At 40.6% G+C, this 24436-nt stretch overlaps 7 protein-coding genes across 9 annotated transcripts; 2 read left to right on the forward strand and 5 right to left on the reverse strand.

The window, feature by feature from the left end:
- Nucleotides 1–175: 175 nt before the first annotated feature.
- Nucleotides 176–999, reverse strand: LOC108065973 (protein C10). Its single transcript, XM_017154270.3, has 2 exons — nucleotides 768–999; nucleotides 176–710 (listed from the first exon to the last, which is right to left on the reverse strand). Exons 1-2 carry the CDS (start codon nucleotides 912–914, stop codon nucleotides 507–509), a joined length of 351 nt encoding a protein of 116 aa, XP_017009759.1. The 5' UTR covers nucleotides 915–999; the 3' UTR covers nucleotides 176–506.
- A 365-nt stretch (nucleotides 1000–1364) lies between these two features.
- sau (Golgi phosphoprotein 3 homolog sauron) lies at nucleotides 1365–6435 on the forward strand. The gene is made up of 5 exons (XM_044395137.2): nucleotides 1365–2135; nucleotides 4608–4735; nucleotides 4809–4927; nucleotides 4990–5165; nucleotides 5223–6435. Exons 1-5 carry the CDS (start codon nucleotides 1923–1925, stop codon nucleotides 5469–5471), a joined length of 885 nt encoding a protein of 294 aa, XP_044251072.1. The 5' UTR covers nucleotides 1365–1922; the 3' UTR covers nucleotides 5472–6435.
- Nucleotides 6436–6751: 316 nt separating this feature from the next.
- Nucleotides 6752–13393, reverse strand: Sec24CD (Secretory 24CD). The gene is made up of 7 exons (XM_017159208.3): nucleotides 12789–13393; nucleotides 11026–12048; nucleotides 10507–10966; nucleotides 10327–10442; nucleotides 9089–9956; nucleotides 7727–8517; nucleotides 6752–7666 (listed from the first exon to the last, which is right to left on the reverse strand). The coding sequence occupies exons 1-7, from the start codon at nucleotides 13047–13049 to the stop codon at nucleotides 7526–7528; spliced, it is 3660 nt and encodes a 1219-aa protein (XP_017014697.2). The 5' UTR covers nucleotides 13050–13393; the 3' UTR covers nucleotides 6752–7525.
- A 221-nt stretch (nucleotides 13394–13614) lies between these two features.
- Tengl3 (Testis EndoG-Like 3) lies at nucleotides 13615–14815 on the reverse strand. The gene is made up of 2 exons (XM_017159161.3): nucleotides 14645–14815; nucleotides 13615–14585 (listed from the first exon to the last, which is right to left on the reverse strand). Exons 1-2 carry the CDS (start codon nucleotides 14813–14815, stop codon nucleotides 13743–13745), a joined length of 1014 nt encoding a protein of 337 aa, XP_017014650.2. The 3' UTR covers nucleotides 13615–13742.
- Nucleotides 14816–14932: 117 nt separating this feature from the next.
- Tengl2 (Testis EndoG-Like 2) lies at nucleotides 14933–16023 on the reverse strand. 3 transcript variants are annotated; one of them, XM_070212483.1, is made up of 2 exons: nucleotides 15765–16023; nucleotides 14933–15700 (listed from the first exon to the last, which is right to left on the reverse strand). In XM_070212483.1, exons 1-2 carry the CDS (start codon nucleotides 15936–15938, stop codon nucleotides 14933–14935), a joined length of 942 nt encoding a protein of 313 aa, XP_070068584.1. In that variant the 5' UTR covers nucleotides 15939–16023. The 3 variants fall into 3 exon arrangements, with proteins under 3 accessions (XP_070068584.1, XP_017014651.2, XP_070068592.1); XM_017159162.3 differs by having other exon boundaries at nucleotides 14933–15715; nucleotides 15765–16017; XM_070212491.1 differs by having other exon boundaries at nucleotides 15761–15899.
- Nucleotides 16024–16112: 89 nt separating this feature from the next.
- On the reverse strand, nucleotides 16113–17252 carry Tengl1 (Testis EndoG-Like 1). Its single transcript, XM_017159177.3, has 2 exons — nucleotides 16988–17252; nucleotides 16113–16921 (listed from the first exon to the last, which is right to left on the reverse strand). The coding sequence occupies exons 1-2, from the start codon at nucleotides 17147–17149 to the stop codon at nucleotides 16139–16141; spliced, it is 945 nt and encodes a 314-aa protein (XP_017014666.2). The 5' UTR covers nucleotides 17150–17252; the 3' UTR covers nucleotides 16113–16138.
- A 2110-nt stretch (nucleotides 17253–19362) lies between these two features.
- On the forward strand, nucleotides 19363–21785 carry LOC108069169 (phospholipase A1 VesT1.02). The gene is made up of 3 exons (XM_017159155.3): nucleotides 19363–19579; nucleotides 19811–20063; nucleotides 20813–21785. Exons 1-3 carry the CDS (start codon nucleotides 19510–19512, stop codon nucleotides 21612–21614), a joined length of 1125 nt encoding a protein of 374 aa, XP_017014644.2. The 5' UTR covers nucleotides 19363–19509; the 3' UTR covers nucleotides 21615–21785.
- The last annotated feature ends 2651 nt before the right edge of the window (nucleotides 21786–24436 follow it).

Genomic DNA, 24436 nt, shown 5'->3' on the forward strand with positions numbered 1-24436 from the left:
CTTCAAACTTATGTCTATTAAATGGGCCTGTCCAGGGTTTAAATTAAACAAAGATTTTTAAAGATTCTTAACTTTGTTTACTAAAACATTTTGTCTGATTAATTTATTGATTTTTGATTTATTTATTTTATTTTTGTGAATCAAACAAAATACGTTTATACTAGAGGCATATAAAAAACTTTGAATAATTATATTTTAAACTTATTTAATTGTGCTAGGAAAGCATATAAAATACAAAGATTTTGTATTCGTTTAGTTCTTTAAGTTGTTAATTATAAATTATAAACATTTTGCGTAAATTCGTAGGAATACTTGATCTTGAGATAAATTATCCCTTTTTTTTTGGAAAAATACAAAATATTTTTTTTTTCAATTGATAAAATAAAAGTTGATAAGAGTTAGGACCTTATAAAACATATTAAGCATATGACTAATTACCTTAAAACTATTGCAAACCCCAGAAACAGGCCACTTTTACAGTCTTGTTTAGGGGACTTACCCCCCGCTTAGATTAGGATATCGTTAGTGGTATTTATAGCTATGGGTGGCAGGTATATAGCTCGGATCTGACTGCGCAGGCGTGCAATTTCCATGTCGTCCCGCTCCATTTCCCTGATGAGCTGCGAGAACTGGACCAATCCCTCGCGGTTCCCTGGAAAACCGTGACCCTTGATGACCTCCAACTGGAGCTGCATTACCAAGGGAAATACCTATACAAATTCGAAAACATTGAAGATTATAAAATGGTAAATATTTTATTTATTTACATGCTGCATCATGAGAATCATCTCTTTTCCAGCCGAGGCCTTTGCTTCTGACAGCTTCTTGGAGTTTTCCGGCTGATTGACACATCGTATAATATCCATAAGTATTTGCTTGGCACTCTCATTGTTGAAATTTGCCAAATAGGACATTATAAACGTTTAAACGGCAGTGTTCAGTCTAATTAAACAAATGCTCAACAAATACACGGTTTGTTTTGTCTTTTGTTTAGAGATGAGTCATGCAGGGAGTAGAACTATCGGTAAGGGATAGGTATCGGTAAAGTGTTAAATATATGTAAAAATAAACTCAGTTTTTAATTAATAATTTTATAAATCAACTTTCAAAAATTGTATACAACTTAATTTTAAAATTAGTTTTTAACATTTATTTAGCGGCTTCTGTTGTTATCGATAGATGCTAGAATATCGTTGTCCCGTTGTACAGCTCGTTCTAAAGGCTTGGAAAAAAATATAAAAATTAAATAAATTAGGCCACAAATATTTAAAGATAATAAAAAAAGACAAAAATATCATAATTATCAGCGATATATTCCTGCACTCCTCTCTAATATCGCAGCGCTTTCCAACACCGCCTGGCTGCAGTGCTGTTAAGTGCCGAAAGTATGTCACGTCGGAAATCTTGGAGCAACGACAAAAGACACAAATATTAGAAAAAAAGCTTATTTTGCGCAGGCATTCGCATCTCCCAAGTAAATGCAAGACCATGAAATTGCACATTTAGTACGCGCCACCCAATTGTGAAACAAATTGTCGAGTTTGCAACGCAGAAAAACCCCCGAGCAAAGCAACAACAACGAAACGCAGTTCACAGAGGGCCACTGCAATTTTGCGAGAGTGTGAAAAGTGCGTGTGTGCAAAAGAATACAAAGTAAAAAAAGAGAGGGGGGCGCAGAAGAAGCAGTGGAGGCAACAACATACAAAAACACAAAATATCTACACAGAGAGAAAAGCGCAAAAACACCCGCACACCCATACACACATACAACTCCAGCGTCGAGTCAGCAAATTGTGCCACACACACAAAACGGAGAAAGAGAACGAAGAGTGGCAGAAAAAACAGAAACAGAGGTGCTCTTCTCACATCTCCAAAACTCCAAAACTCCATAGAACCGCTTTCCGAATCTCCAAATCTCCGGAATGAATCGCTCGGACGGATTGGTGCGACGCTCGGTGAAACCCCGGGAAAACGGGGGCGCCGAGGGCGGACTGAATGCCAATACGCCGGATGACAATCAGGATGCACTGGACAGCTTGAAGGACCAGGAGGACAACATCGACGATGGCGACTCCAAGGAAACACGACTCACGCTCATGGAGGAGGTCCTGCTGCTGGGACTCAAGGACAAGGAGGTGGGTGTGGGTGGGGGCAGGGAAAATGCCTTTCCTTCCTATCCTTTCCTTATCTCTTATCACTTTGGGATCCACTAATTAATTAGTTTCTTTCACAACAAAAAGGTTGCCTCTCCTTCACCTGTTAACTGCCGTCTCTCTCTTGCCGTCGTTTTCTCTCTTTCGCAACCTTTTGTTTGGCCTTAAGTGCATCGCGGTCCATCTTCGAGCAGGGGCTTAGTTGAAAGGGGGTTAACCAAAGGGGTCATAAACCTCTATGCTCTGAAATATTTGTAATTAATTTTGGAGATTTTAAAAAGGTTACTAGAAGGGTTTTTTTTAACTATTTTAATTTATCATTATAATATTTATCCAAACATTATACATTTTGGTATGTGGCTAGAAATTGTAAAAAAAATTTAATTGACTTCAAATCGGAAATTCCAATCTTTAAATTGTTAATGTTTTGTGATTTTTTTGCCCAATCTTGATCTCACAAATCAGCCCTGAAATGTTTGTTTAACTTTAATGCTAAGCCCCTATTTTCTGATGGGACCGCCACCCCTGCCTCACCAACTTCTCCTCAGCTTTTCCAGTTTGTTGAGCAATACACTATGAAATCTTTTGACCAGACTGGTGAGTAATGCACAATTAGCCAGAGTGCCAACACCATTTTCTTAACAACTTGTGTTGTTGCCATAAACAATAGTCTGGACGTCTTTCTTTAAGAGGCTTATCAGGCATTCCTTCTAATCTTTCTAAACTTAAAACGTGCTTCCGACTTCGTTTTAATTTTGTTGTACTATTTTTATCGTTAAAGTTTAAACAATAATAGTTGTATAACTGGTTGAAAGAAAAATTTCCATAAAATTATAATGTACATTCAGTTGGAACCACTTTGGTTATCAATACAATTACTGGATTAAAACATATATGTACGGCTTTAGCTATCAACATAAAAATCATTTTAATAATATGATTACAATATTTTTCGGAAGCGTAATTACTTTGAAACTTTTACTAAACTGTTCTAAGAATTCGTGATTTCTTGGGAAGTACTTGAGAAGATACCACCCAAAGATATTGCTTCGATTAGATAATCAAAATGTAGGTAGTTGTGCCTTAAATATCTGCGTATAACAACCATTGCTCTTTAAAAACTTCACTCAAGCAAACTCGAAGCGAAGCTCTGAGAGCATTCCATCAAACGAGTTTTCCAATAAGTGGTTAATTTGCATACGATTGTAATATTCATAAATCTGCGTATATTTTTGGGATGATTCCGAAGTGATTCCGAATCGGCATCCATACGTACCCCATTATAACGAACCGGCAGATTCCCATTTCCACATTGGATTCGCCTTTTTGTATTTCACTTGCCTCGCAGCTTTATCGCTCAATTGCTGTTCGCATATATACCCTATAGTAATACGGCATGTGTGTCTTTGTGGGTGACACCACGTCTATTTGTTTTCATTATTTTGCCTGCAGTGTATTTGTGTGCCCAGTTCCACCCCCAACCCCAAGGGGAAAAATGAGATGGAAACAGTGGGACGTGTGCTCGTTGCTCGGTTTTGTTTCACATTCTTCTTCTTTGTGCTCTTATCAAAAACATTTCATCCATTTGGTTAATTGTTTGAGGAAGTACTACCAAAGCTCTCCCGTTCTTCGCTTTGCATTCATCCGCTTCCCATTTTTCTTTGGATTTTTTCTTATCAGCCATACGTCATTCAATTTTTTGAAATTATTTAATGTACTTGTATTGTATAGACCCGAACCATCCATTACGGACATTTTCATATAATCAATGTGGTTGATAACCGACGTGTTCTTTTATTGAACCTGCAAATGATTCACTTTTATACATTTCTATTCCCAACGATACCTTATCGATGATGATTATATAAATTTTAATATCACGAAACGCTGTTAGTACGTTGAATTGTCAATTATAATGCCTTAAATTATCTTTACGTTTTATTTAAAATAGCTCTGAAAAGCAGTGTGATAATTTAAAAAGACATGTTTAATGACCGAATTTCGTTATGTTTTCAAAACATTTCTTAGGTAAATTCATTTTACAATGACACCTTACACCTTTATAGGTAAGGCCTAAGCAAACTCAAGTGTTTAATGTTTGAACAGGTGAATATTGCCGCCTGAGAGCTTTAAGACTTGGCAACAACTTAAATATTAATTTATTCCACTCTGAACATATGTGAAAAGACAAACGCCTTTTCAATTGTTTGAGTCTCAGAGTTAAACATACAAATTTTGAAACCTTGAATCATGAGAAAGAAACACTTTGTTTTGGTTTTAAAAATAAAAATGTAGGTTATACTCAAAGAAAAACAAAAATAGTAATAAAACTATGAAATTGTTATACAAATTCCTACTTGATGCAGACACAGTTTTGCAATACCCCTTGTTATCTTTATATTCCCATTAAGATCTTTATGGCACAAAACTAATAACCATTTTAATTATACTCAGGGCTACACATCTTTCTGGAACGACTGCATATCAAGCGGTTTGCGCGGATGCATTCTCATAGAACTTGGACTGCGCGGTCGCGTGATGATTGAGAAATCAGGAATGCGTCGACGTGGCCTATGTACAAGGTATATCAACAAAGCAGATGCATATTCATAGGCAAATCTCTGAAGTAAACTAATTATTATTTGGTTTTTGCAGAAAATTAATTCTGAAATCGGATCAGCAGACGGGCGATGTTCTACTCGATGAGGCACTCAAACACATTAAGGAAACAGATCCCCCAGAGACGGTACAGAGCTGGATTGAATATCTAAGTGGTATGTGTTCAGATATATAATAATATGCCCAGGATATATAATAATACTGATTAATGCGGCAGGTGAAACTTGGAATCCATTGAAATTGCGCTACCAGCTGAAAAATGTACGCGAACGTCTGGCCAAAAATCTGGTGGAGAAGGGTGTGCTCACAACGGAAAAGCAAAATTTTCTACTCTTCGATATGACGACACATCCGCTGAGCGATAATGTGGTCAAATGTCGCCTGGTTAAGAAGGTGTGTTCAAAGCAAATCAAGGAAATTATGAAAATATCTAAAAATGTATTCCTACAGATTCAAGATTCTGTGCTCTCCAAGTGGGTGAACGATCCGCAGCGCATGGACAAGCGGATGCTGGCGCTAATCTTTCTAGCCCATGCCAGCGATGTGATTGAGAACGCCTTCGCGCCGCTAAATGACGACGACTACGAGGTGGCCATGAAGCGGGTGCGGGAGCTGCTGGATCTCGACTTCGAGACGGAGTCGGCCAAACCGAATGCTAACGAAATTCTGTGGGCGGTGTTCATGGCGTTTACGAAATAGATGCTCCTCTGATCCTCTCCGCTCCTCTCAATAGCACACACACACACCCCAAAACAGAGATACACACACCCAATCTGGAATACATTTCGCTGCTTTTGTTTTAGAAACTTTGCTGTGAGCGGAACCGAATCGGGCGATAGGATTTTCTTGAATGGCAACCACCCCAAATATCAGTTTCAGTAATATATTTTTTAAGCGAGACTATAATGCAGCCATAAAGCCTATATAAATATATATTTAACTAAACTGCAATAGTATCAACTGCTCCCATGTCCTTTGTTTTTCCCGTTCCTTGAACATTTTGACATGCCAATGTTTTCCAACCATATTGAGTAAGTTGTGTTCCACGGCAAATAGGGTTTAGTTGATTATTTCTCTTGCAATGCTAATCAAAATGTAAGATGGAGAATTCGAAACTGCAGCATTGTTTTTGTAATTATATATCTAATACTAATTGTAAGCGACAACAAAACAAAAAAAACTGATAAAGTATGGGCAAGCTGCGTGCAAGTGTCTTTTGTCAAGTATCCTATATATATTTAAATTCCAATTTCCAAGTGTGTTTAATTGTCACGTTTATTCGAGCCCTTTCCAATTATTTGATTGCGCTACGAAAATCAGTTTAAAACTTTTCTCGAGCTCCGCAATTTTACCTTAGTACGTTCGAACATAGTTAAACACATAAAGTACAGTGCACACCCACCCACAGGAACAGACAGACAAATTCACACGGAGCGACATTCAATCTAGGCAATGTTTTATTTTAAATTGTTATTGAATTTCGGGAACATTGAAGTTGAAAAAACCTTTTCTAACTGCTAAAAGATAAATAAATAAATAAATAACGACGAAGTGGACAAACAGAAGAAAAGAAAAATATTATGTAAATGTAAATGTGCACGTCAAATAATAATAATTCTTAGATATTTAAAGGCCTAATAAAATACAAATATAAAATATATAACTGAAGTAAACTTGTGAATTTATTGAAAATGGGGTGATGAAATCAATCTCGGTGCATAAGAAATGTAAACAATTGGATCGAGATATTCTCGTTTGTTGTAGGTTATTCATCTTTTTGCTCTTATCAAAAATGTTTCCAAAAATATATTTCATTGTTGAAGGAAGTACTACTGCGCTTTGCATTGATCTGCTACCATATTTCTTTCATTATTCCTTATCATCCATAATTCATTCATATTTTAATACCTACACTCCATATTGTTAGCATTTGAGTGACATGAATGACTAACCTTAAATTAAAAAACAAAATTTTTCCATTCGCTTTGTAATAAAGAGTTTTTATTCCGTTTTTCGTACTCAATAAATGTGTTTTTTCGTTTTGCACAGTTTTTGTTTTCCTTTCGATAATCAGGAGGGGGCAATATACCATATAAGTCGAATAATTCTCACACGAAACATGTAGGTTATAATATAATAATCTTTCAATGACATAAAGTATGATAAAAAGCAGGGCGCAGCGCACAAGTTATTGCAAAAATACATTAAAATTAACATCGGTTAGGCCAAAAAAGGATGTAAACAAGGTAGTGCTCTTATACTATCCATTATAATCAACTAGTAGTTTTCAACTGTGGGAAATTTGTAAGTAATTTGTAATTACAATTAAACATATGCATGGAATTTTCATAAGAGAATAATTTTTCTAAGTAATTTTGCAGATTAGCAGTTGCCTCGTTTAACAAATGTTCTGTTTTTAGCGCAGCTTTCAAAAAATACATATAAATATATATATATTTAAAGTAAAACAATTCAAAATGTGGAAACTTTAATGTAAAAATTAATGGAAGAATGCTCAAAATGATAGCCATTAATCAATATATATGTATATGTATTTTTATTTAAATATAATTGAAGTTTCCACCAGCTGTCAGCTCCAGTTCTTGCTCTTGCTCTCGATCCTAAACCCTCTGCTCCTCCTATTTGCCGAGGCGACTGCGCATGGACGACAGGCGACGCATCCGAGCTCGGTTTTGGGAATAGCTGTCCGCCCATCGCTGCTCGGGCTTGTACGTGCCGGAGTAGCCGGCGTGCTAACTCAGCAGATCCTTGATCTCCTTGTGCATGTGACACAGGAAATCCACGTAGCTGGCGGAGCCGTCTGTGCCGCGATCCTCGACGAGGAAGTGCCGGAACACGCTCTCCAGTTTGTCGTTCTGCCGCAACCAGGTGATCTGAAAAAGGGGTTAAATGTATTACAAATTTGTGGAAATAAAGAATACTCAAATACTCACCCTCATGTAACGCGATCGCTCCTTCATGATCTGCTCCAGAATACCGTGTATGCGCTTGGCCAGCGGCGTCTCGGGCACAATGTGGAACCGCTCCAGGGCCAGCTGCTGCAGTCCCTGGACGCCAAAGACGGACTGCACAAAGTTGGGCGACAGCGACTGGCCCAGCCAGACGAACAGATGCACGCCGTTCTCCAGGATGTAGGCGCCATCCTCTTGCGTCTTTTCGTGCGTGCAGCGAACGGGAGTCGGCAGATCCGTCTCCTCGGGCACCACGTTGTGGATGGGAATGAAACGAGGATACAGGTAGTTGACCGATTGATTCAGGTCCATGGACAAAATAAACTGAATAACATAGGATCGATCGTCTAGCGTCATGTCGGAGCCACCGGAAATTGCGTCGTTTTTGAGCAAGCACGAGGCGTACAGCGGCAGCAGCTTGAGGCACTCGGGAAGGATTAGCTGGCCGGCGGAAGTGGGCGAGGTGCAGTGCTTGCGGTAGCAGGCCAGGATTTGCGCCGATCGATGGATCAGATTATCCTTCACCTGCTTGGGTGAGTGCTCCATCAGCTTGAAGCAGGCTTGCTTAGCGAAGAACAGCATCATCGCGTCCAGGTCACAGCTCTTGAAGACGTCCGCAATCGTTGTGGTCACTCGCAGTGCCAGATTAAGGACACGCAGACGTCGCTGACCGCTGCACGAGGTGTACAGCAGGGCAACCTGAAGGTATACGTTCTCCTCCGGCGGCAGCTTGTCGTCGTGCTTGATCTCAATGCTCACCGACTTGGTGGCGTCTATAAAAGATAGGGAAATTAGTTATTTATTCAGAATTAAGTATGGTAATGACCAGGGCTCGGAAAATAACACACACTGTAAAAAACTTGTGTTAGTAACATGTTAAATGTCAAAGTGTTAAATAGTTATAGACTTGTGTGTAAAAAATTGTATCCTACATATGTTAGAAACATAAATAACACACACATGTCATTCGTGTTATTTACACGACGTGTTATTAACACGACATGTTTTTTTACACAGCGTTTATGACATTAAAAAATCTAAAAAATTCACGATTTCCAGAGTATAAGAATGCTAAAACGAACATATTGGTTTTTAATTTTCCCTTCGTCTCGTTAATGTCAGTGAAATGTAATTTTCTTTTGTGCTAAAAACATAGTGTGTAAAAAACACGTCGTGTTAATAACACATTGAGTAAAAAACACAAGTGAGCTGTGTTTGCTAACAATTATTTGTCACATTTTAACACTTTTGTAAAATACAATCACACTGTAAAATAATTTTTCATGTTTTTTTCATGTTTTTAACATGTGTGTCAATTTCAGAACCCTGATAATAAATACATACCAATACTGGCCAGCTCCACATCGGTTGTATTGGACATAAAGAAGTGGCCATAGAACTCCGTGGGTCGGATTCCCGCCGATGTGCGCACCCTCATCACCGCATCGAAAGCAATCGGCCGAGAAACGTTCTTAATGATATCCTCGATCAGTCGCTTGCCATCGATGTCCGCCTGGAAGTAGGTGTACTTGAACACCTCGCCACCCGACAACCGGGAAACCTGTCCAATTGTGGCCAGATCGATGTAGGCATTGTTAAACACAAACAGATCCACGGAACAGCCTTGCTGGACGCACTCCTGACCCAGTTGATTGTAGACCGTAGTTTGCGGCGTCAGCACGGTTTTCTCCTTATCCGTGCCCAGCAGCTTGCGGTCATCGCGATTCTTCAGCTTGCCCGGTGCCTCGGCAATGGGCAGCGTTGAGTTGAACACCAGCAGCTTTCCGGCTGCATTGGAAGCCTTGAGTGCCTCCAAGCCAGCTTGAATGGCTGGATACAGAATCGTCTCCGTTTCCTTGGTATCGGCAAACATGCGAGGAATCTCCTCCATCAATGCATCGATCACGGCCGCCGATTCCTCGGGGTGACACAAGAAACCATCGAGCAGGGGCATGAACATCTCCTGGACATCGCCCACCACCATCATCTGCGGCTGGGCCAGACTGCTCTTAATGTTGTAGAAATGCACGGTGCTGTTGTACGTGATGAAGCCCACTCGGACCTTGGACTTGTCCTGACCCTGGTCCACTGGCAAATGCTTGAGTATGTTCTTGATCTGGCCGCACAGCAGGTGAACCAGACCCGACTTCACCGTGTTGTACGAGACATCGATGATGAAGATAAAGGCAGGAACCTCAGGGGGAGTGTTGTTCTGGAAAATAAAGGGGTAAAATAATTAATATACATTTTCTAGATTTTTCTATTCTTAGGATCGCGCTTGTACATTTCGTCGGAGTACAAAAATGCAATGTCATCTTTGAGAAAAACATAAAGTAAACCAAAAATATCACCATATGTTGAACATGTTCTCTGAACTATGTTTATAAATCTTGTCCTACTTTGAAGTGAACTATTTTTAAAAGCATAAATATTTGTTCTTTTCCATTTTCGTTATTAGTATTTTTAATATTTAGCTTTTACTGACTATAATAATAAATTTTACAAAATGAACATTAAACCTTTAGCCTGATTTTTAAAACTTTTCACTTTATAACGATTTTTATTAAAGAGTAAAGCTTTACCCGGCAATAATCCTTGGTGGCCAGAAACTCGTAGGTGCCCAGCAGCAACTCAGGTCTTTCATGCTTGTCCACACGCTGACCAGTGTGGTCCAGATGCTGATAGTAGTCCGGATGAACTGGATGATAGAATTCACATTATTCCGCTTTCCTTTTATTTTTCTTTCCTTCAGGAACACTCACCCTCCGAGGTAACTTTGCACATCAGGCACTGGAACCGTCGGCCGGCATCCACGAACTGCATATTGGGCGACATGTACGCCTTACATCTGTTGCAACGAATTGGTCCCATGTCGCCAAAGTTGACGATCGGTGGCTCCAGCTCACCCTCTGCAGTTTTGGCCAACGGCGAGATATTGATCGTCAGCGGAAGAGCTGTGGTCTTCAGGAGATCACCGGTATTGGGGATGCAGTAGAGCGAGGAGCGCAGGAAGCGCGGTGACGAGTTGCCCTGGTCGTGGACCACGAATTTGGTGGTCACTAATGGAGGCAGCAGACCCGGCTGATTGGTCACAAAGGGTCCGCCGGCCAGACGTTGATTTTCGATCATCACCTGGATGGGATTCGGCATTTGGTCGGGATCCAGGCGACGTGGCTGCGGTGCCTGCTGGTACATGTTCCCTGCTCCCGGCATGGGAGGTTGCTAAAAAAGAGATTATAAGAATTATTTAGGTGAAAATTGATTATAGAATAATACATTACATTAAATCCAGGACGTCCTGGCTGACCGGGATAGCCGCCACCTGGCTGCGGTGGATAGCCTGGTGCTCCGGCCTGTTGTCCCGGCTGCGGTGGATATCCTGGCATGGGCTGCTGACCAGGTTGCGGCGGATAGCCCGGCTGTTGACCCGGATAACCCGGTTGCGGTGCTCCGAATTGCGGCGGAGCTGCTGCCTGCTGCCCTGGAAGTGGTGGTGGTGCTCCAGGGAAGCCGCCGGGAGCTTGTCCTGGATAGCCACCGGGATAACCGCCGGGTTGGGGAGCTCCATAAGGTGCTCCTGGCTGCGGTGGCAAACCCGGTTGCGTTTGGGGTGGCAAACCAGGCTGCTGTGGGGGAAATCCCGGCTGCTGCAGTGGTAATCCCGGTTGCTGCAATGGCGGGATTCCCTGCTGCTGCTGCGTCGGCAATCCTGGCTGCTGCAAGGGCGGGATTCCCTGCTGCGACGGCAATCCCGGTTGCGTGTAGGTCGGCGGAGCGGCGCCAGGAGGCAGCTGAGGCTGTCCCGGTCGCGAACTGGGCACTCCAAAGGGGCCGGGAGCAGGCTGGGATGTGGGAATCTGGCCGGGAAGTGGTGGCTGTCCCGGCAGTGGCGGTTGCCCGTGAGAAGGTGGCTGGGAGGAGCCAGCTCCCGGCACTGGCGGCTGACCAGGAGCTGCTGCTCCAGGCGTGGCCGCTTTCGGTGGCGGCATATGCGGCAATCCCGCCAAGCTGGCGCTGTTCAAGCTCATCTGATTGATCCCACTGGGCACGCTCTGCGGCGTGCTGCTGGGCGGAAGGACGCCGTTGACATAGCCACCGGTTTGCTGCTGCGTCGGTGGTGGAGCACCGAATGCGGCATTATTGTTGTTGGTCGTCGGGGGTGGTGCCGCATTCGAGTTGAACTGATTGAAACCGGTTGGCGGTGGTGCGACAGCAGCGGGAGCTCCTTGGGGGAGTGGTGGCTTCAGGGGATTGGCTCCACCACCGCCTCCGCCCACACTTAAACCACCCATCGACGTGGCCAGCTGTAAGAGAGAATGGATTTTAGTAAATTCACTTGGCTCTTTTCTTATCTACAAGCTCAGCTTCACTTTTCTATTACGAAATCACGGATGACCTCTTTTAGTGTATGAAGTGCTCACTGCTTATCAGGCGGAATTATAGTTATTTACTGCTGTCTGTTTTTAAAACCTAATTTTTGGGAATATACTTTTAGTTGGTGCTTTAAAAAGAGGTAGTTATTTTGTAGTTATTCATGGTGAATCAAGAGGTCAAGGTGGTCTAGTAATTAAAAGGGGTAACGTCATTGGGCAAGACTTTTGCGAAATTCATAGGTTGTTTACAATCTTAGGGAACCAAATCGAATAACTTGTATAGGATTCATTAATTTTGATATTATTTAATTGTTTTACTAACCTAAACTAATGCATATAAGGTAATTTTTTAATTTTAGGTGATTATTATTTATGAGAAATTATTTATCATGAAAAATAAAGATAAATATATTACTTAGGAATATTATAAAATTTGGTCAATAAGTGTATTATAATTATTAAAATAGGATTAGAAGTAAAATCAGTCCCTATAACTACTATATTCTATTATAATCCCTCTATCCTATTGCTATTAAGTAATCCTAAAATTGGGTTATTATCATATAATCCCAGTCTATCAATTCCTTTCTGATTAACCTATATTGAACTATTAAATCCCGGCTTGTAAGCACTTTCTTCCTGGATCCTACTTCCTAGTTATCCAAATTCACCTGCTGCTGGTAGTTGCCATTGAGGTAAGACTGTGGTGCCGCTGACGTTGGTGGTGGTGCTCCATACTGTGGTTGTTGTTGTTGCTGCTGCTGCTGCGGCGGAGGCAGTTGTTGTTGTTGTTGCTGCGGCGGCAGCGGCTGCTGCTGCTGCGGTTGTTGTTGCGGTGGCCAACCTCCGGAAATCGTCGGCGGAGGAGCCCCAAACTGGGGCTGTTGTTGCTGGAATTGCGTGGGCGGCGGCCCGTACATGTTCGGATTCATTTCTTGGCCGGATTGGTCACCGTTCCGTTATTTGCTCCTGTTTATAACGATCAGAGGCTCTGAAGCTCTAAGCCAACAAACAACTTTCACGCGAATCGAAGAGAAAACACACACGGGATGGCTCAAAGTTCGCCACGGCGATTTGGCAATTTCGGGGGCTGCTCGGCCGGATTCCTGACCACTGACTCCTCGACTTTGGCCACTCGGTGTTGGCCACAACTCTTGACGGCCGCGGCGCACGAGACGCTGGTTGAAAAACAAAAATAATTTCGAGCTAAACGAACTTCCACGTCAGTTCCCTAATTCGATTTTTTTTGCTCTCTTTGCCTGCCACGTATGGGAGTGTGCGTGACCTGACCAAAACAAAAATACCACAAAATACCAAAAACGGTGCTGCCAACCGGCTTTTAACGAAGCTGCCAACCGATTTGTTATAGCGCTGCTGTTGGCTAACAGCTGTTATGCGTTGAGAAGGTGGCGCAAAGAAACGGAGTGACGTCAGGAAGTCATTGAAATAAATTGAAATTAGTTTAGTTTTGCATTTCAATTAGTATTCAATCTATTTGGATCTAAAATTTGTCACACAATTTATTTATTATACTGTTTATGGACGGTTATTTAAAAAACCTTATATAGATTTTTCAAAAATTAATGTTTCTTGCAGTTGGGTCTTTAAAATTTTGCATACAACTTTTAAAACTCTTTTATTTCCTTATTTGCAGGCAGGGCTACTAGTGGCTCAGAGATCTCCTCGAATCGTCCTGCCCAGGCCCTGGTGTCCACCTTAAAGGACTTCCTATCGAACTGCACAACGGGTCGCATGATCTTGTTGAATTTCAGTCCCGTGAAACGCTCTATTTCCTCAATCTTGGCCCGATGATCACTCAGCTTTCCGCCCACCGTTCGGCTGTTTTCGATGATATATCCTTCCATAAAAGGATACAAGCCTGGAATGCGACTCTCTACGATCAGGACCTTAAAGTAATGCGATGGAACTGGCATAGGAATCCAATCGAACACCTCGTACTTCATTGTCCATTTGCCATTCTCGTGACATGAGGGTGTGTAAATCGGCCCAGTGTAAGTGTACACTGAGCCAAACTCCTGGGCCTTGGTGGAAACATATTTCTCTAGATCGTGCCATATTCTTCGCTTAAATACTTTACAGATCTTCATCGAACCACAGCTCAAAACGTAGACATCATTGTAACGAAGATTCAGGCTGCTATATCCACCTTCATCGGGCGCTAATTTTTGATAGTCCCCGCGGAAATGTTCACAGATCCATCTGGGGGCATTCGTGCACATATCCTGCGAAACAATATAGTCCTTGTGGACATACAAGTTCTCCGTGCTGGGCAGTCCGTATTTGAGCAAATCCAGAAGATCCGTTGTAGTTGCCGTATCAGTTTTTAGCATCAAAACAGCGCTAATAAAATCGAAAATCGGTGAAACCACCAATTCTCTGAATTTGTCAGCCAAAGAAGTGGAACTATTCCACAAACGGGTTTCATGATCAGTCCTAAAGGTAGATAACTTTTGGAAAAACAAAAGAAACTATGAAGAAAATATATATATTTAGTAGTATCACTCACCATGGGATACAATTTATGACGATGATGGTACACGTACGGATCCCTTCGAATCTGCTGGAATAGTTGCCTTATAGACGCCTCTTGTTGAACAAAGGCCCCGCACACAAATCCTGTTAGTCCCGCCAGTGCATATAGGGCCCATTGATGAGCTCTCGCTTCGTTCATAGACATTATTCGGGTTTACAATAATTTGGTTCACTGTTTGAAGCTAATATAATTTTGTAGAAATGTCAGAGTTGCTTTGGGAAAGCCTACTTTTTACTAATATTAAAATTTTGAAACCCATTGCTAACCAAACTCCCGAAAAACCTGCGATTCACTGGGATAGTTGCTGCCAAACAAGGCACTTCTCCTCAATCCATCAAAGAACTTCAATCCCGCATAATGCTCGATCTCACGAATGTCGCAGAGGAAAGATCGAAGAGGCAGACCATCTGGTATAGAAGCATTGGGCATGACATAACCCTCCATATAGGGTTTTCCCAAATGAACTTTCGATTCCACAATAATAACTTTAAAGAAATGAGTCGGCACAGCTATCATATTCAGTCCAATCATTTCGTACTCCACACTCAATTTGCCACCCGATCTTTGTTTGGGTTTATAAAGGGGACCAGTGCAAACGAAAACGGAACCAAAATGATGAACGAGACTTCGAACATATCTTTCTAGGTTGTTCCACGCCCCTCGATTGAAACCCTGACCAATTTGTGGGGCAATATTGGTTAGAAAGAAAGTATCCTCGCAGTGATTCTGCTGTAGATGGTGATTTCCAGCGGCTGCCAAGTGTCCTCGATCGAATCCGGATCTCCGATAGTCGGTTAGTTCGGAGCGAAAGTTGGATGGAACACTCAAATCTGGTTGATAAGGATTGCGACCTCGTCTACCTCGATTCGGATGGATGCTGTCCACCTGAAGATGCTCACACACCCAGTGGGCCACCCGATTACGCCGATCGTAGGAGAGCACAAAGTCACTATAGAGCCGTAAATCATCAAGACCTGGAAAACCGTACTTCATGATTTGCTTCATCCGGTGATCAGCCTCATCATGGGTCTCAAAGTAGGAAAACTAGTTTAAAATCGATTGAAGTACTGTGGTTTATTTTTCGCTCACCCACCACTTCATCAATTTTGGGGCTGACATAATAGGCATAAGGATCTGTTTGTATTATTTTCTGCAAGCGTTTTCTGGCATCTTGGTGTTGAAAATACATTCCACCTATAAAGGAGACACATAGAGCAGTCACTCCCAGGACGAAACCCAATCCTAGCAGCTGCCATTTTCTGTCCATTTATTATACCCCTTTAAAGCCAAAAGGTAGATTTTTTAATTCTAAAAGTTTTTTCATGGCTAACAATGTTTTTTTTGCACGGAGAACCAACATTTCCTTCATCCAAATGGTATACTTTATGATCTTACCTCAACTTCTATAACAAATGACGATATTTTCAAATCATTTCTAAGATTTTTTTAACATGTATTTATTCTTTATTACTCATTAGTACTTAGTGGTGCCATAGCATTGCGATTGGCAAAAGTACTGCTTACTGGGTTATTTACAGAATTTGTCAGAGGATTTATCGAAGAGGTTACTTGGGTATTGACAAAGTTGCGGTCGAGTCCTTCGAAAAACCGCAGACCCGTGGCATTTTCTATATCCCGGACATCGCTGAGCAGGGTCTTCAGCTCGATATTTTTGTTCAGCGGAGTGTTGGGCATCACAAAGGCCTCCGCATATGGAATAGTATCCCCCTCGAACTTTTTATCGATGACGAGGATCTTGAAGAAATGCGTCGGTACGGCCACCATGGTTCTCTCTTCCGTTTGGAACTCCAGGAACCAATTATTCGACTTTAGCTCACGGGGTACATAAATGGAACCAGTATATACGTACACGGTTCCATGCTTCTGACTCATCTCATTGACGTACTGCAGCAAACGATTCCAAACGGTGAGGTTAAATCCTCGGTTCAGAAAGGGTTTAATGTTGGATAGAAAAAATACCCTCGAAGCCTCCGACTGGCTAAAGGCTCCAACTGGAGTCACGGATGAGGAATCCCCATAGATAGCGCTATGCGAAAGATCTACCCGCTCACACATCCACTGAACTGCGGAATTTCGTCGATCGAATGACGTCACAAAGTCAAAGGTCTCATTTAAACTGATATCGTTTGTGCTGGGGAAGCCGTACTTCATAATTCCACCCAGTTTGTGACAGTCCTCGGGTTCCTCGTCGAATTCTTTGCTATCTGCTCTCACAGTAAATATTCCCAACTGTAGTAAGAAATAAAAAATATTTTTTAGAACATTTATAAAGTTTTCTTAAATATATTCCCTTACCAACGCATACAGTTTCCTTCGGATAAAGTAGGCATGTGGGTTTCTTTGTTCTAATCGGCGAATATTTCGCATCACATCAATGTGCTGATAATATGCCCCTAATGCGAAAAAAGAGCCGGCAGTTGCCAATATACCTAGTATGCCCTTTACTGGCATTTCCATCTATTCAATATACCAGCTACAATAATTTAGATTTTATACGGAGAAATTAAAATAAAAGGTAATACTTTTTGTTTAGTCAATAAAGTCTATGAGTTGTGTGTGAAAACTAACTTTGTTGTGCATTAAATCTAAAAATACTCCCCCAACTTCCCTTAAAACCTGAATCTTCCTGCAGTTAATCTTTAAAGTTTCCGTGTCCAAGTCCAAACTTGACTGCACTTGCCAACTGCATTAAGTCAATAGAAAAAGTTGCAGTCATCGTTGGGCAGAGTCAAAAACTAAAAAGTCCTTAGGACAAAACATCCCCCATTCCAGCTTTCTGCCCCCTTGAACCATATAATAAGCGTTTTTGGGGCTACGCCTGACTAAACCAAAAGCGGCGTCAAGATTTATTCTCGGAATCTCGTCGTACTTTGTTATGCTTAAAAATGTTAGTTGTGGATTTACAGTTTTTCCGTTTTCCATGGCCACAAAAGTTTTTCCCTCCCGCCTCCTTTGAAACTTTGGGCGGTTAAGTGATGGGAAAATGGAGGGGTGTGGTGAAGGAGTGTTTGTTTATGGAGGAGATGAATTTTAATTGTTAAAAATATTTTTAATTTATGATTATTTTAACTTTTGTACCTATAATATATTTTTATTTTCAAAGGTAAATTATCCGAACAAAATAATATTTTTTAATGTTTTCTTTTTTTTTAATTTGGTATAATACTATTTTCTAATTTCGGTTTATAGTCAAATTAAAATTAGATTATATTTTAGTTTACGACGAATTTTTAAAAAATCTTTAAGCAAAATAAACCTAATAAAGTAATCCCACTTTAACTTTAATCTTTGGCGGCGAAGTTTGCGAGTAAAACTCAGTAAAACTTTTTTCGACACATGACAAAGGTTTTTGGGAAAGACGCTAAAGTGCTGTAAATTTGTCTCCAAATTTTCCGCTGTCCAAGAACCGAATTCAGATTTCTCCTCCAGGCCTTAAAATTTCTATCTCACATCCACTTTCCGTTTGAGTTGGCCGCGAGGCATTGCCAATTAATTTCCAACATCTAATTGGTGGTTGGCCAAATTTATTGGTCTCCAAGGGGGGCGTGTTTATCCTCCTGCCCCTCGGATCTGTTTGCATATTGATTGATGCCTGGAGGTCCTTTTTGTGCCACTCTAAGGTGCACTGCATAACCTCGTCAAGGGTTCCGCGCCTTCCTCTTGCGGATTTTCTAATCAACAAGGCTCGCCCAAATTTGCATAATTAAAACGTTTTCATGTGGCTCAGGTGAGAGGCAATGAACTGCCACGCCCCCACGCCATGCGCCCTAATTTTCCAGTTTTCTTGGCCAGCCGAAAAATTGACTCGCTAAGTGACTGAAAATTTGTCGCCTCATTTGGGTTTGGATTAATGAATTATGCACTCGGGGCTGCTTAATTGAGCGAGTTTCGAATGTGATTAGGGGCCAGGCAATTAGCCGATAGGTCTGAACATTTTCGGGATCTGCGATAATCATTTGCTGACTGACAGCCATAAAAATGATGCCCCAGGATTTGAAAAACCAAACTCATTACGAAGCCTTCTTTTCCTTTTTTTTGGGCCTGTACAGCAGGTCAACTTAATGGGGTAATTAACTTATCTGGGTTAGAAAGGGTGAAACGGTTAAAATTTTATGTGTTTTTCATTCGGGTACTAACGAAAACATGTGCAACGGGGGAAAGTCAATTACCGCCAGGAGGGTTCATAAATTAAAAGATTTTATATTTTATACAAGATTTGTTATGATATTTTAATGGAATGATTTAGAGGTTTTTAGAAAAAGGAAAAGGAACTAGCAATACAATTTTTGTAAGTTGTTAGATCTTGAAGATTTGTTAGTTTACTAATTTAAATAAACAAATATTATTATATTCTAGAAATTATATTCTTGGGATCATATCTATAATTATTTTTAAATAGATTTCGGTGCCTTTTTAGATCTTTTCAAGATCATTTTTTATTAGTCATCTCCTTCTTAATCGATGATCTCTCATTAGGAATTAACACTTTGCTTCTGGCGAGATGCTCTGCTCCCCAGTAATTATCGCGATATTTGTGGAAAGAGAAGAAGAGAGAGCCGGTGATCAGTTATCACTAGAGTGAGTGGATCAGTGAGAGCAGACTTGGGGTCGCCGTGCTCTCCATTCCGAAATTGGAGCTCGTACCGCTCGCCGATTCTCGGATCGTCGGAGAGTTTGATCAGTTAGTTGGGCACCATTGAGCGGGTCAGATCTGCGGCTCTTTCCGCCGGAGTGCAAAATCTATAACGGTAGAGATCGGTCATCGCACGCACTACTCGATCGGTCAGAGGCCCCAAGGGGGATATCTTGGAGTAACCATGATCTCGCAGCTGGGACGGATTAGCATTATTGGTGCGGTGCTTTTGGCATTTGTGGCCCTCGTACTTGGTGAGAAATAAATATATATTTCAAGTCCTATCAAACGTGTGTACCTAACATTTAATAGATTGTTAATTTTTGGAGTGTTCATGGTCGTTCATTGTCTCATTATTTAAATAATTAAAAATATAATTATACCTTAAATTAAATTTAGATACTCTTGCATATTAAAAATATTGTTTGAGACCTTGTTGCAAATGTACTGTGTGCTCATTAAGATCTTTTATTTGAAATTTTCAGCCAGCAGCTCGGAAAAAACCGATCTTGACCCCAATGCCAGCTGCAATTACACCCTAGTCAAGAAAAAGACTTTGGGGGTGGATCCCTCGTTTTGGAAGAAGTTCTTCAAGCACTTGATACCATTCACCAGCTCGAGAGGTAAAATGCAGTTCATACTCTTCAAGCGGGATTTTGCGGATTGCGGAAAAGAATTATTCGTTGGCGATTCGGAAAACCTTAAGAACTCGGGCTTCAATGCACGTCATCAAACGAGGTAAGGGGGATTTCCTGGTAGATTAAAGACCCCAGATTGCAAATCGAATGGGGAACTTTTTGTTTGTGGGGAAGTAATTGTGCAACAATCAATTTGTTTTCGTTTAACAGTGGGATAATGGCTTAAAAAAGCTGTGCAAACTTTTAAACACAAAATAATTGACAGTGTACTCAGTATTCCCATTCAATGGATGCTACTTACGTCTAAGCCCACCAAATTAATGGGAGAGAAAAAATCAGCAATCTAATGAATAGAACCAAAACAAATATTGGCTTAATTCTCTCAGCAAATAATTTAATTTTTATATTTCGCGACTAACACCAAAACAGGTTCTCTGCTTCATATATTTACATTTTTTCGTTGAGCTTTCGTTTGGTTTATCGCGTTTTGAGTCATTGCCATTTGCCTGACACTTGAATAATTGCCCATTAAAAATTAATATATGTATTAAAATGATAATAGATAATAATTGTTTTGATGAATTTTATGACAGATGCGAGACATCGATTTTACATTAATGTAGTGATAAGATAACAATTAACACGTTTGTTTTTGGGGCCTTTTATTAACAATTCTACTTAAAATATTAGAAGCATTTCCTTTGTAAAATAGCTAGTAATATATTTCAAAATTTGATCAGTTTTAACTTAGTTTTAAATTTAAGTTTGATAAACCAGGAAAGATATAATATTACTGGGTTTTTACGAAAGGCATCTCATCTTTTTGTTTCTGATTCCTCTTTTTTATAGAATTGTTATTCACGGTTGGATGAGTCAGAGCAAGGGTTCGCATATAAGGAAGGTTAAGAACGCCTATCTGAGCCTGACTTATCCGGGAATTAATGGAGAACCCGCCCGTTACGAGGACTTCAATGTGATCGTATGCGACTGGAGCAAGACCTCAACGAATGTTAACTATTACGAGGTGGCCAAGACGGTGGAGGATATGGGTGCTTTACTAGCGGATCTAGTGCGATTTCTCAATCAGGAGGCAAATATGCATTTCGACGATGTCTACGTGATTGGTCATTCGCTGGGAGCTCAAATTGCTGGCAGTGCAGGGAAGCAGATTATGCCGTATCGTTTTAACACCATATACGCCTTGGATCCGGCGGGTCCTCAGTTCCGGGAGAAGAGCGATGAGTACCGGATCGATGCTAGTGATGCCTCATATGTGGAATCCATTCAAACCAGCGTTAGTTTTGGTTTCGAACAGCCCGTGGGACACGCAACCTTCTATCCGAATTATGGGAAAAATCAAAAGAAGTGCTATGTTTATGGCTGTTCGCACAAGAGATCCCATGATTATTTCATAGAAACACTGACGAGTCCGGCGGGATTTTGGGGACCCCGCTGTGAGCGTCATGAGGATGGCAGCTGGATTCTTCTGCTGAGCGATGGAGAATTCCGAATGGGTGGCGAGCCATCGATTCCAAAGAATGGAACCTTCTATGTGAAAACATACTCGAAACCACCTTATGCCATGGGTCACAGGTGGCAAACGGAACCACCGCCTCGAGACGATGAGGTTGAGAATTCCACAGAAGAGTAGGATATTATCTAGAATGTTATCTGCATGCGCAACTGTTAATATAATAGAGTGAAAAAGTGTATTATAATTAAATAATTTTATGTTGGTTGTCTCTTTTATTTTAATCTAAAATGAAGTAACATAAATCAAATTCCTTTAAGAAATTAAAATAATTTTTATTTTTAAAAAACATTACGTGTATAAATTATCTTTTTCTTAAACTTCTTAACCATCTTTTGTCCAAACATTCTTATCTTTAGATCTCTGCAAATTCGCAAACCAATTAAATTTTATGGCAAAACCAATTGTTAAGAAATAACCAACTACTGCTTGCGTAAATCTGCTGGAAATTCCTATTGGTAATGTAAGTTCTTGAATGTGTATATAAACCTCTTCAATACGGAAGTCAAACCCATTCTTTCGCCAATTTGCAATCAAAATGTTCCGTGCTCAAAGCTTTTGCTTAAACTGTGTAGTTTTCTTGGTCATGGTAGCTGCCAGGCCTAAACTGAGTTCGAAAATTTCCAATAATCAAATTGAAGTGCCAAGTAAAATTAATGAAAGGCAATACGTACCAGCTACTATATCAATCGATCGAGATTCAATTACAGAAATATTTGGAGAATCATCTGAATATCCCGGCGATGAAACTTTATTATGGCCTACAGAAAATAGTGAATCATCTGAAAGTTCCATTGACCAAACATCTGATGTTACCACTGAAGATGTGAGCTCGGAATCGAATGAGGAGTCAAATCAGGATTCGACTGAGGAGTCGGAAGAGAAGCCAGAAGAGGAATCAGAAGGGAAACCAGAAGAAGAAGGAGAAATTGAAGGAGAACCAGAAGGACACCTAGAATTAGAACCACAAGGGGAACCAGAAGGAGAACCAACAGGAGAACCAACCGGACAGCCAGAAGAGGTGTCGGAAGAGAAGCCAGGAGAAGAATCCGAAAGTGAAATAGAAGGGGAACTAGAAGGAGAACCAGAAGGACAATCAGAAGAGGAGTCAGGAGAGGAATCAGAAGGGGAATCAGAATGGAATTCAGATTGGGAACTAGTATGGGAGGAAAAAAGAACTAGAATGGGAGTTAAGAAACGGCTATTTTTAAAATCTGTATGAAATGTATACAAACCCCATGCCAAACCCCAAGAATTATAAATAAATATACCGAAATGGATTATTATAACGATTCTTGATCTTTTGGGCACCTCAGCTTTGTACTTAAAGTCAAAACGAAATAAAAACATTTCTGAAAAACAGATAAAAAATTAAAAAAGTAGAAATGAAGTTGTGTTTGTTCTGTTGTCTTGCGTTCTTTAGTCTGCTTGTCACTTTAGAAGCATTTCCGATTCCTGTAGCTCCAATGGAATCGGCCATGGCCACTGAGCCGGATATGGACTTTCCAGATATAGATTTATGGGTTTGGATATAAAGGTATTATATACAACAGCATAATACTATATAACAGTGGCTAATTTTGTTCTTTAGTTTCAGGATATTCAAGACTGCCTGCTTTCCCGCTCGCTGTTTTTCGTCCTGGTGGCTCGTCGCATATTTGGAACAAAATTTTAATTAAAACAAACAATATGTTACCTAAATCGTGGTTGCCGCTGCTGCACTGCTGTACAAAATTGCAGTTTTTGGGGGCCAGAGGCCGCGGCGAGTTGTTGTTAATGCATTTACTCGGCTTAATTAGTTGAGATTTTACATTATTCATACGCCACGTGTGACCAGCGGACCTCTTACCCAAGCACTCTCCTCTCCGCCCACCCAGTGTGCTGATGCCTGCCGTCTCCTTCTTTTCCTGACAGCATCATAATTTTCACTTAATTAAAGTTGTCGTTGTTGTGGGTGCTGAGTTTGAGGTTTAGCCCAGGGAGAAAGTTGAAGAGTGGACGAGGTGCATTCGGGTATAAAGTTGGCAGAAGTGGAAAATACATGGGTATATGCTCTCAAGTTTTGGCTTTTAATTTAATCCGATCTATCTACGAAAGTTTGAGAATGCTTGGTTGTTAGTTGGCATGAAGTGTTAAGTGTCTCTTAAGAGAAAACAAATTAAGTTGGATTGCAGGAATTTCTTAATAAAATATCTAAAGAATTCCTTTCATTATATTTAAACTCTTAAGTCAAATGCTTACCCACACACAAAAAAAAGCACGTCGCCGTAAAATCGATAAGTCCAGGTAATTTTCTGGTTATTCCTACTCATATCGTTTTTACCTGAAATATTCATAAAATGTACATTAAATAATATCATTTTGCTGAATTCTCTCTCTCGGAGATTCTCTAACTTCGAAAAAGAGCGCAGTAATCAATATGGCGAGCAAAATGACATGAGTGGAAGCGAGAAAGACGTATTCGAAATTCGAACTGACGTACTTCAAAAGCATGTTTTCTCGCTCGCACTAGTATAAGTTTTGGTCGACCATATCACATTTACCTGGCCCCATATCAAGTTAAAAATGATCTTAAAAAAGGTCAAATTGACCTACGATTCATATCGATTTTTTTTTGGGTGCATTAAAGTCAACAACTTGAACTGCATTCCTTTATAATTTTACAGAAAACACATGTCCATTAAATCTCTTTCATATTTGCCAAAAAGCTGAAATATCTGCTGGCATCCTCACAAAGTTGACAAGCCAAGACAATTAAAGTTTGACATAATCCATTGATTGGCTTAATAAATATCCTAACTCACTTATCGTAATTGTTGTCTTAAATTGACAGATTGACGGCCATGCCGAATGGCAGCCACAGAAATAATCTTTTGAGGTTCCGGAATCCGGACTGAAAAGGCAGCTCTTTTGAATCTCAGGTGTTTCCACCTTTCACTTAA

Source organism: Drosophila takahashii, chromosome 2L (assembly GCF_030179915.1).
Source record: "Drosophila takahashii strain IR98-3 E-12201 chromosome 2L, DtakHiC1v2, whole genome shotgun sequence".
Classification (NCBI taxonomy): domain Eukaryota; kingdom Metazoa; phylum Arthropoda; class Insecta; order Diptera; family Drosophilidae; genus Drosophila; species Drosophila takahashii.

Bases quoted from the DNA above. Each gene is read 5' to 3' on its own strand.
- Tengl1 (XM_017159177.3), bottom strand. From the start codon at position 17,149: ATGGAAATGCCAGTAAAGGGCATACTAGGTATATTGGCAACTGCCGGC. The intron at 16,922-16,987 runs GTAAGGGAATAT...TTCTTACTACAG, and splicing joins GAAGGAAACTGTATGCGTTG to TTGGGAATATTTACTGTGAG.
- LOC108069169 (XM_017159155.3), top strand. From the start codon at position 19,510: ATGATCTCGCAGCTGGGACGGATTAGCATTATTGGTGCGGTGCTTTTG. The intron at 19,580-19,810 runs GTGAGAAATAAA...TGAAATTTTCAG, and splicing joins ATTTGTGGCCCTCGTACTTG to CCAGCAGCTCGGAAAAAACC. The intron at 20,064-20,812 runs GTAAGGGGGATT...TCTTTTTTATAG, and splicing joins AATGCACGTCATCAAACGAG to AATTGTTATTCACGGTTGGA.
- LOC108065973 (XM_017154270.3), bottom strand. From the start codon at position 914: ATGTCCTATTTGGCAAATTTCAACAATGAGAGTGCCAAGCAAATACTT. The intron at 711-767 runs GTAAATAAATAA...GAATTTGTATAG, and splicing joins TGATTCTCATGATGCAGCAT to GTATTTCCCTTGGTAATGCA.
- Tengl2 (XM_017159162.3), bottom strand. From the start codon at position 15,938: ATGGACAGAAAATGGCAGCTGCTAGGATTGGGTTTCGTCCTGGGAGTG. The intron at 15,716-15,764 runs GTGGGTGAGCGA...ATTTTAAACTAG, and splicing joins GCCCCAAAATTGATGAAGTG to TTTTCCTACTTTGAGACCCA.
- sau (XM_044395137.2), top strand. From the start codon at position 1,923: ATGAATCGCTCGGACGGATTGGTGCGACGCTCGGTGAAACCCCGGGAA. The intron at 2,136-4,607 runs GTGGGTGTGGGT...AATTATACTCAG, and splicing joins TGGGACTCAAGGACAAGGAG to GGCTACACATCTTTCTGGAA. The intron at 5,166-5,222 runs GTGTGTTCAAAG...GTATTCCTACAG, and splicing joins AATGTCGCCTGGTTAAGAAG to ATTCAAGATTCTGTGCTCTC.
- Tengl3 (XM_017159161.3), bottom strand. From the start codon at position 14,815: ATGTCTATGAACGAAGCGAGAGCTCATCAATGGGCCCTATATGCACTG. The intron at 14,586-14,644 runs GTGAGTGATACT...TTTTTCCAAAAG, and splicing joins GTCATAAATTGTATCCCATG to TTATCTACCTTTAGGACTGA.
- Sec24CD (XM_017159208.3), bottom strand. From the start codon at position 13,049: ATGAATCCGAACATGTACGGGCCGCCGCCCACGCAATTCCAGCAACAA. The intron at 10,443-10,506 runs GTGAGTGTTCCT...TCTATCATCCAG, and splicing joins GTGCAAAGTTACCTCGGAGG to TTCATCCGGACTACTATCAG. The intron at 7,667-7,726 runs GTGAGTATTTGA...CCCCTTTTTCAG, and splicing joins AGCGATCGCGTTACATGAGG to ATCACCTGGTTGCGGCAGAA.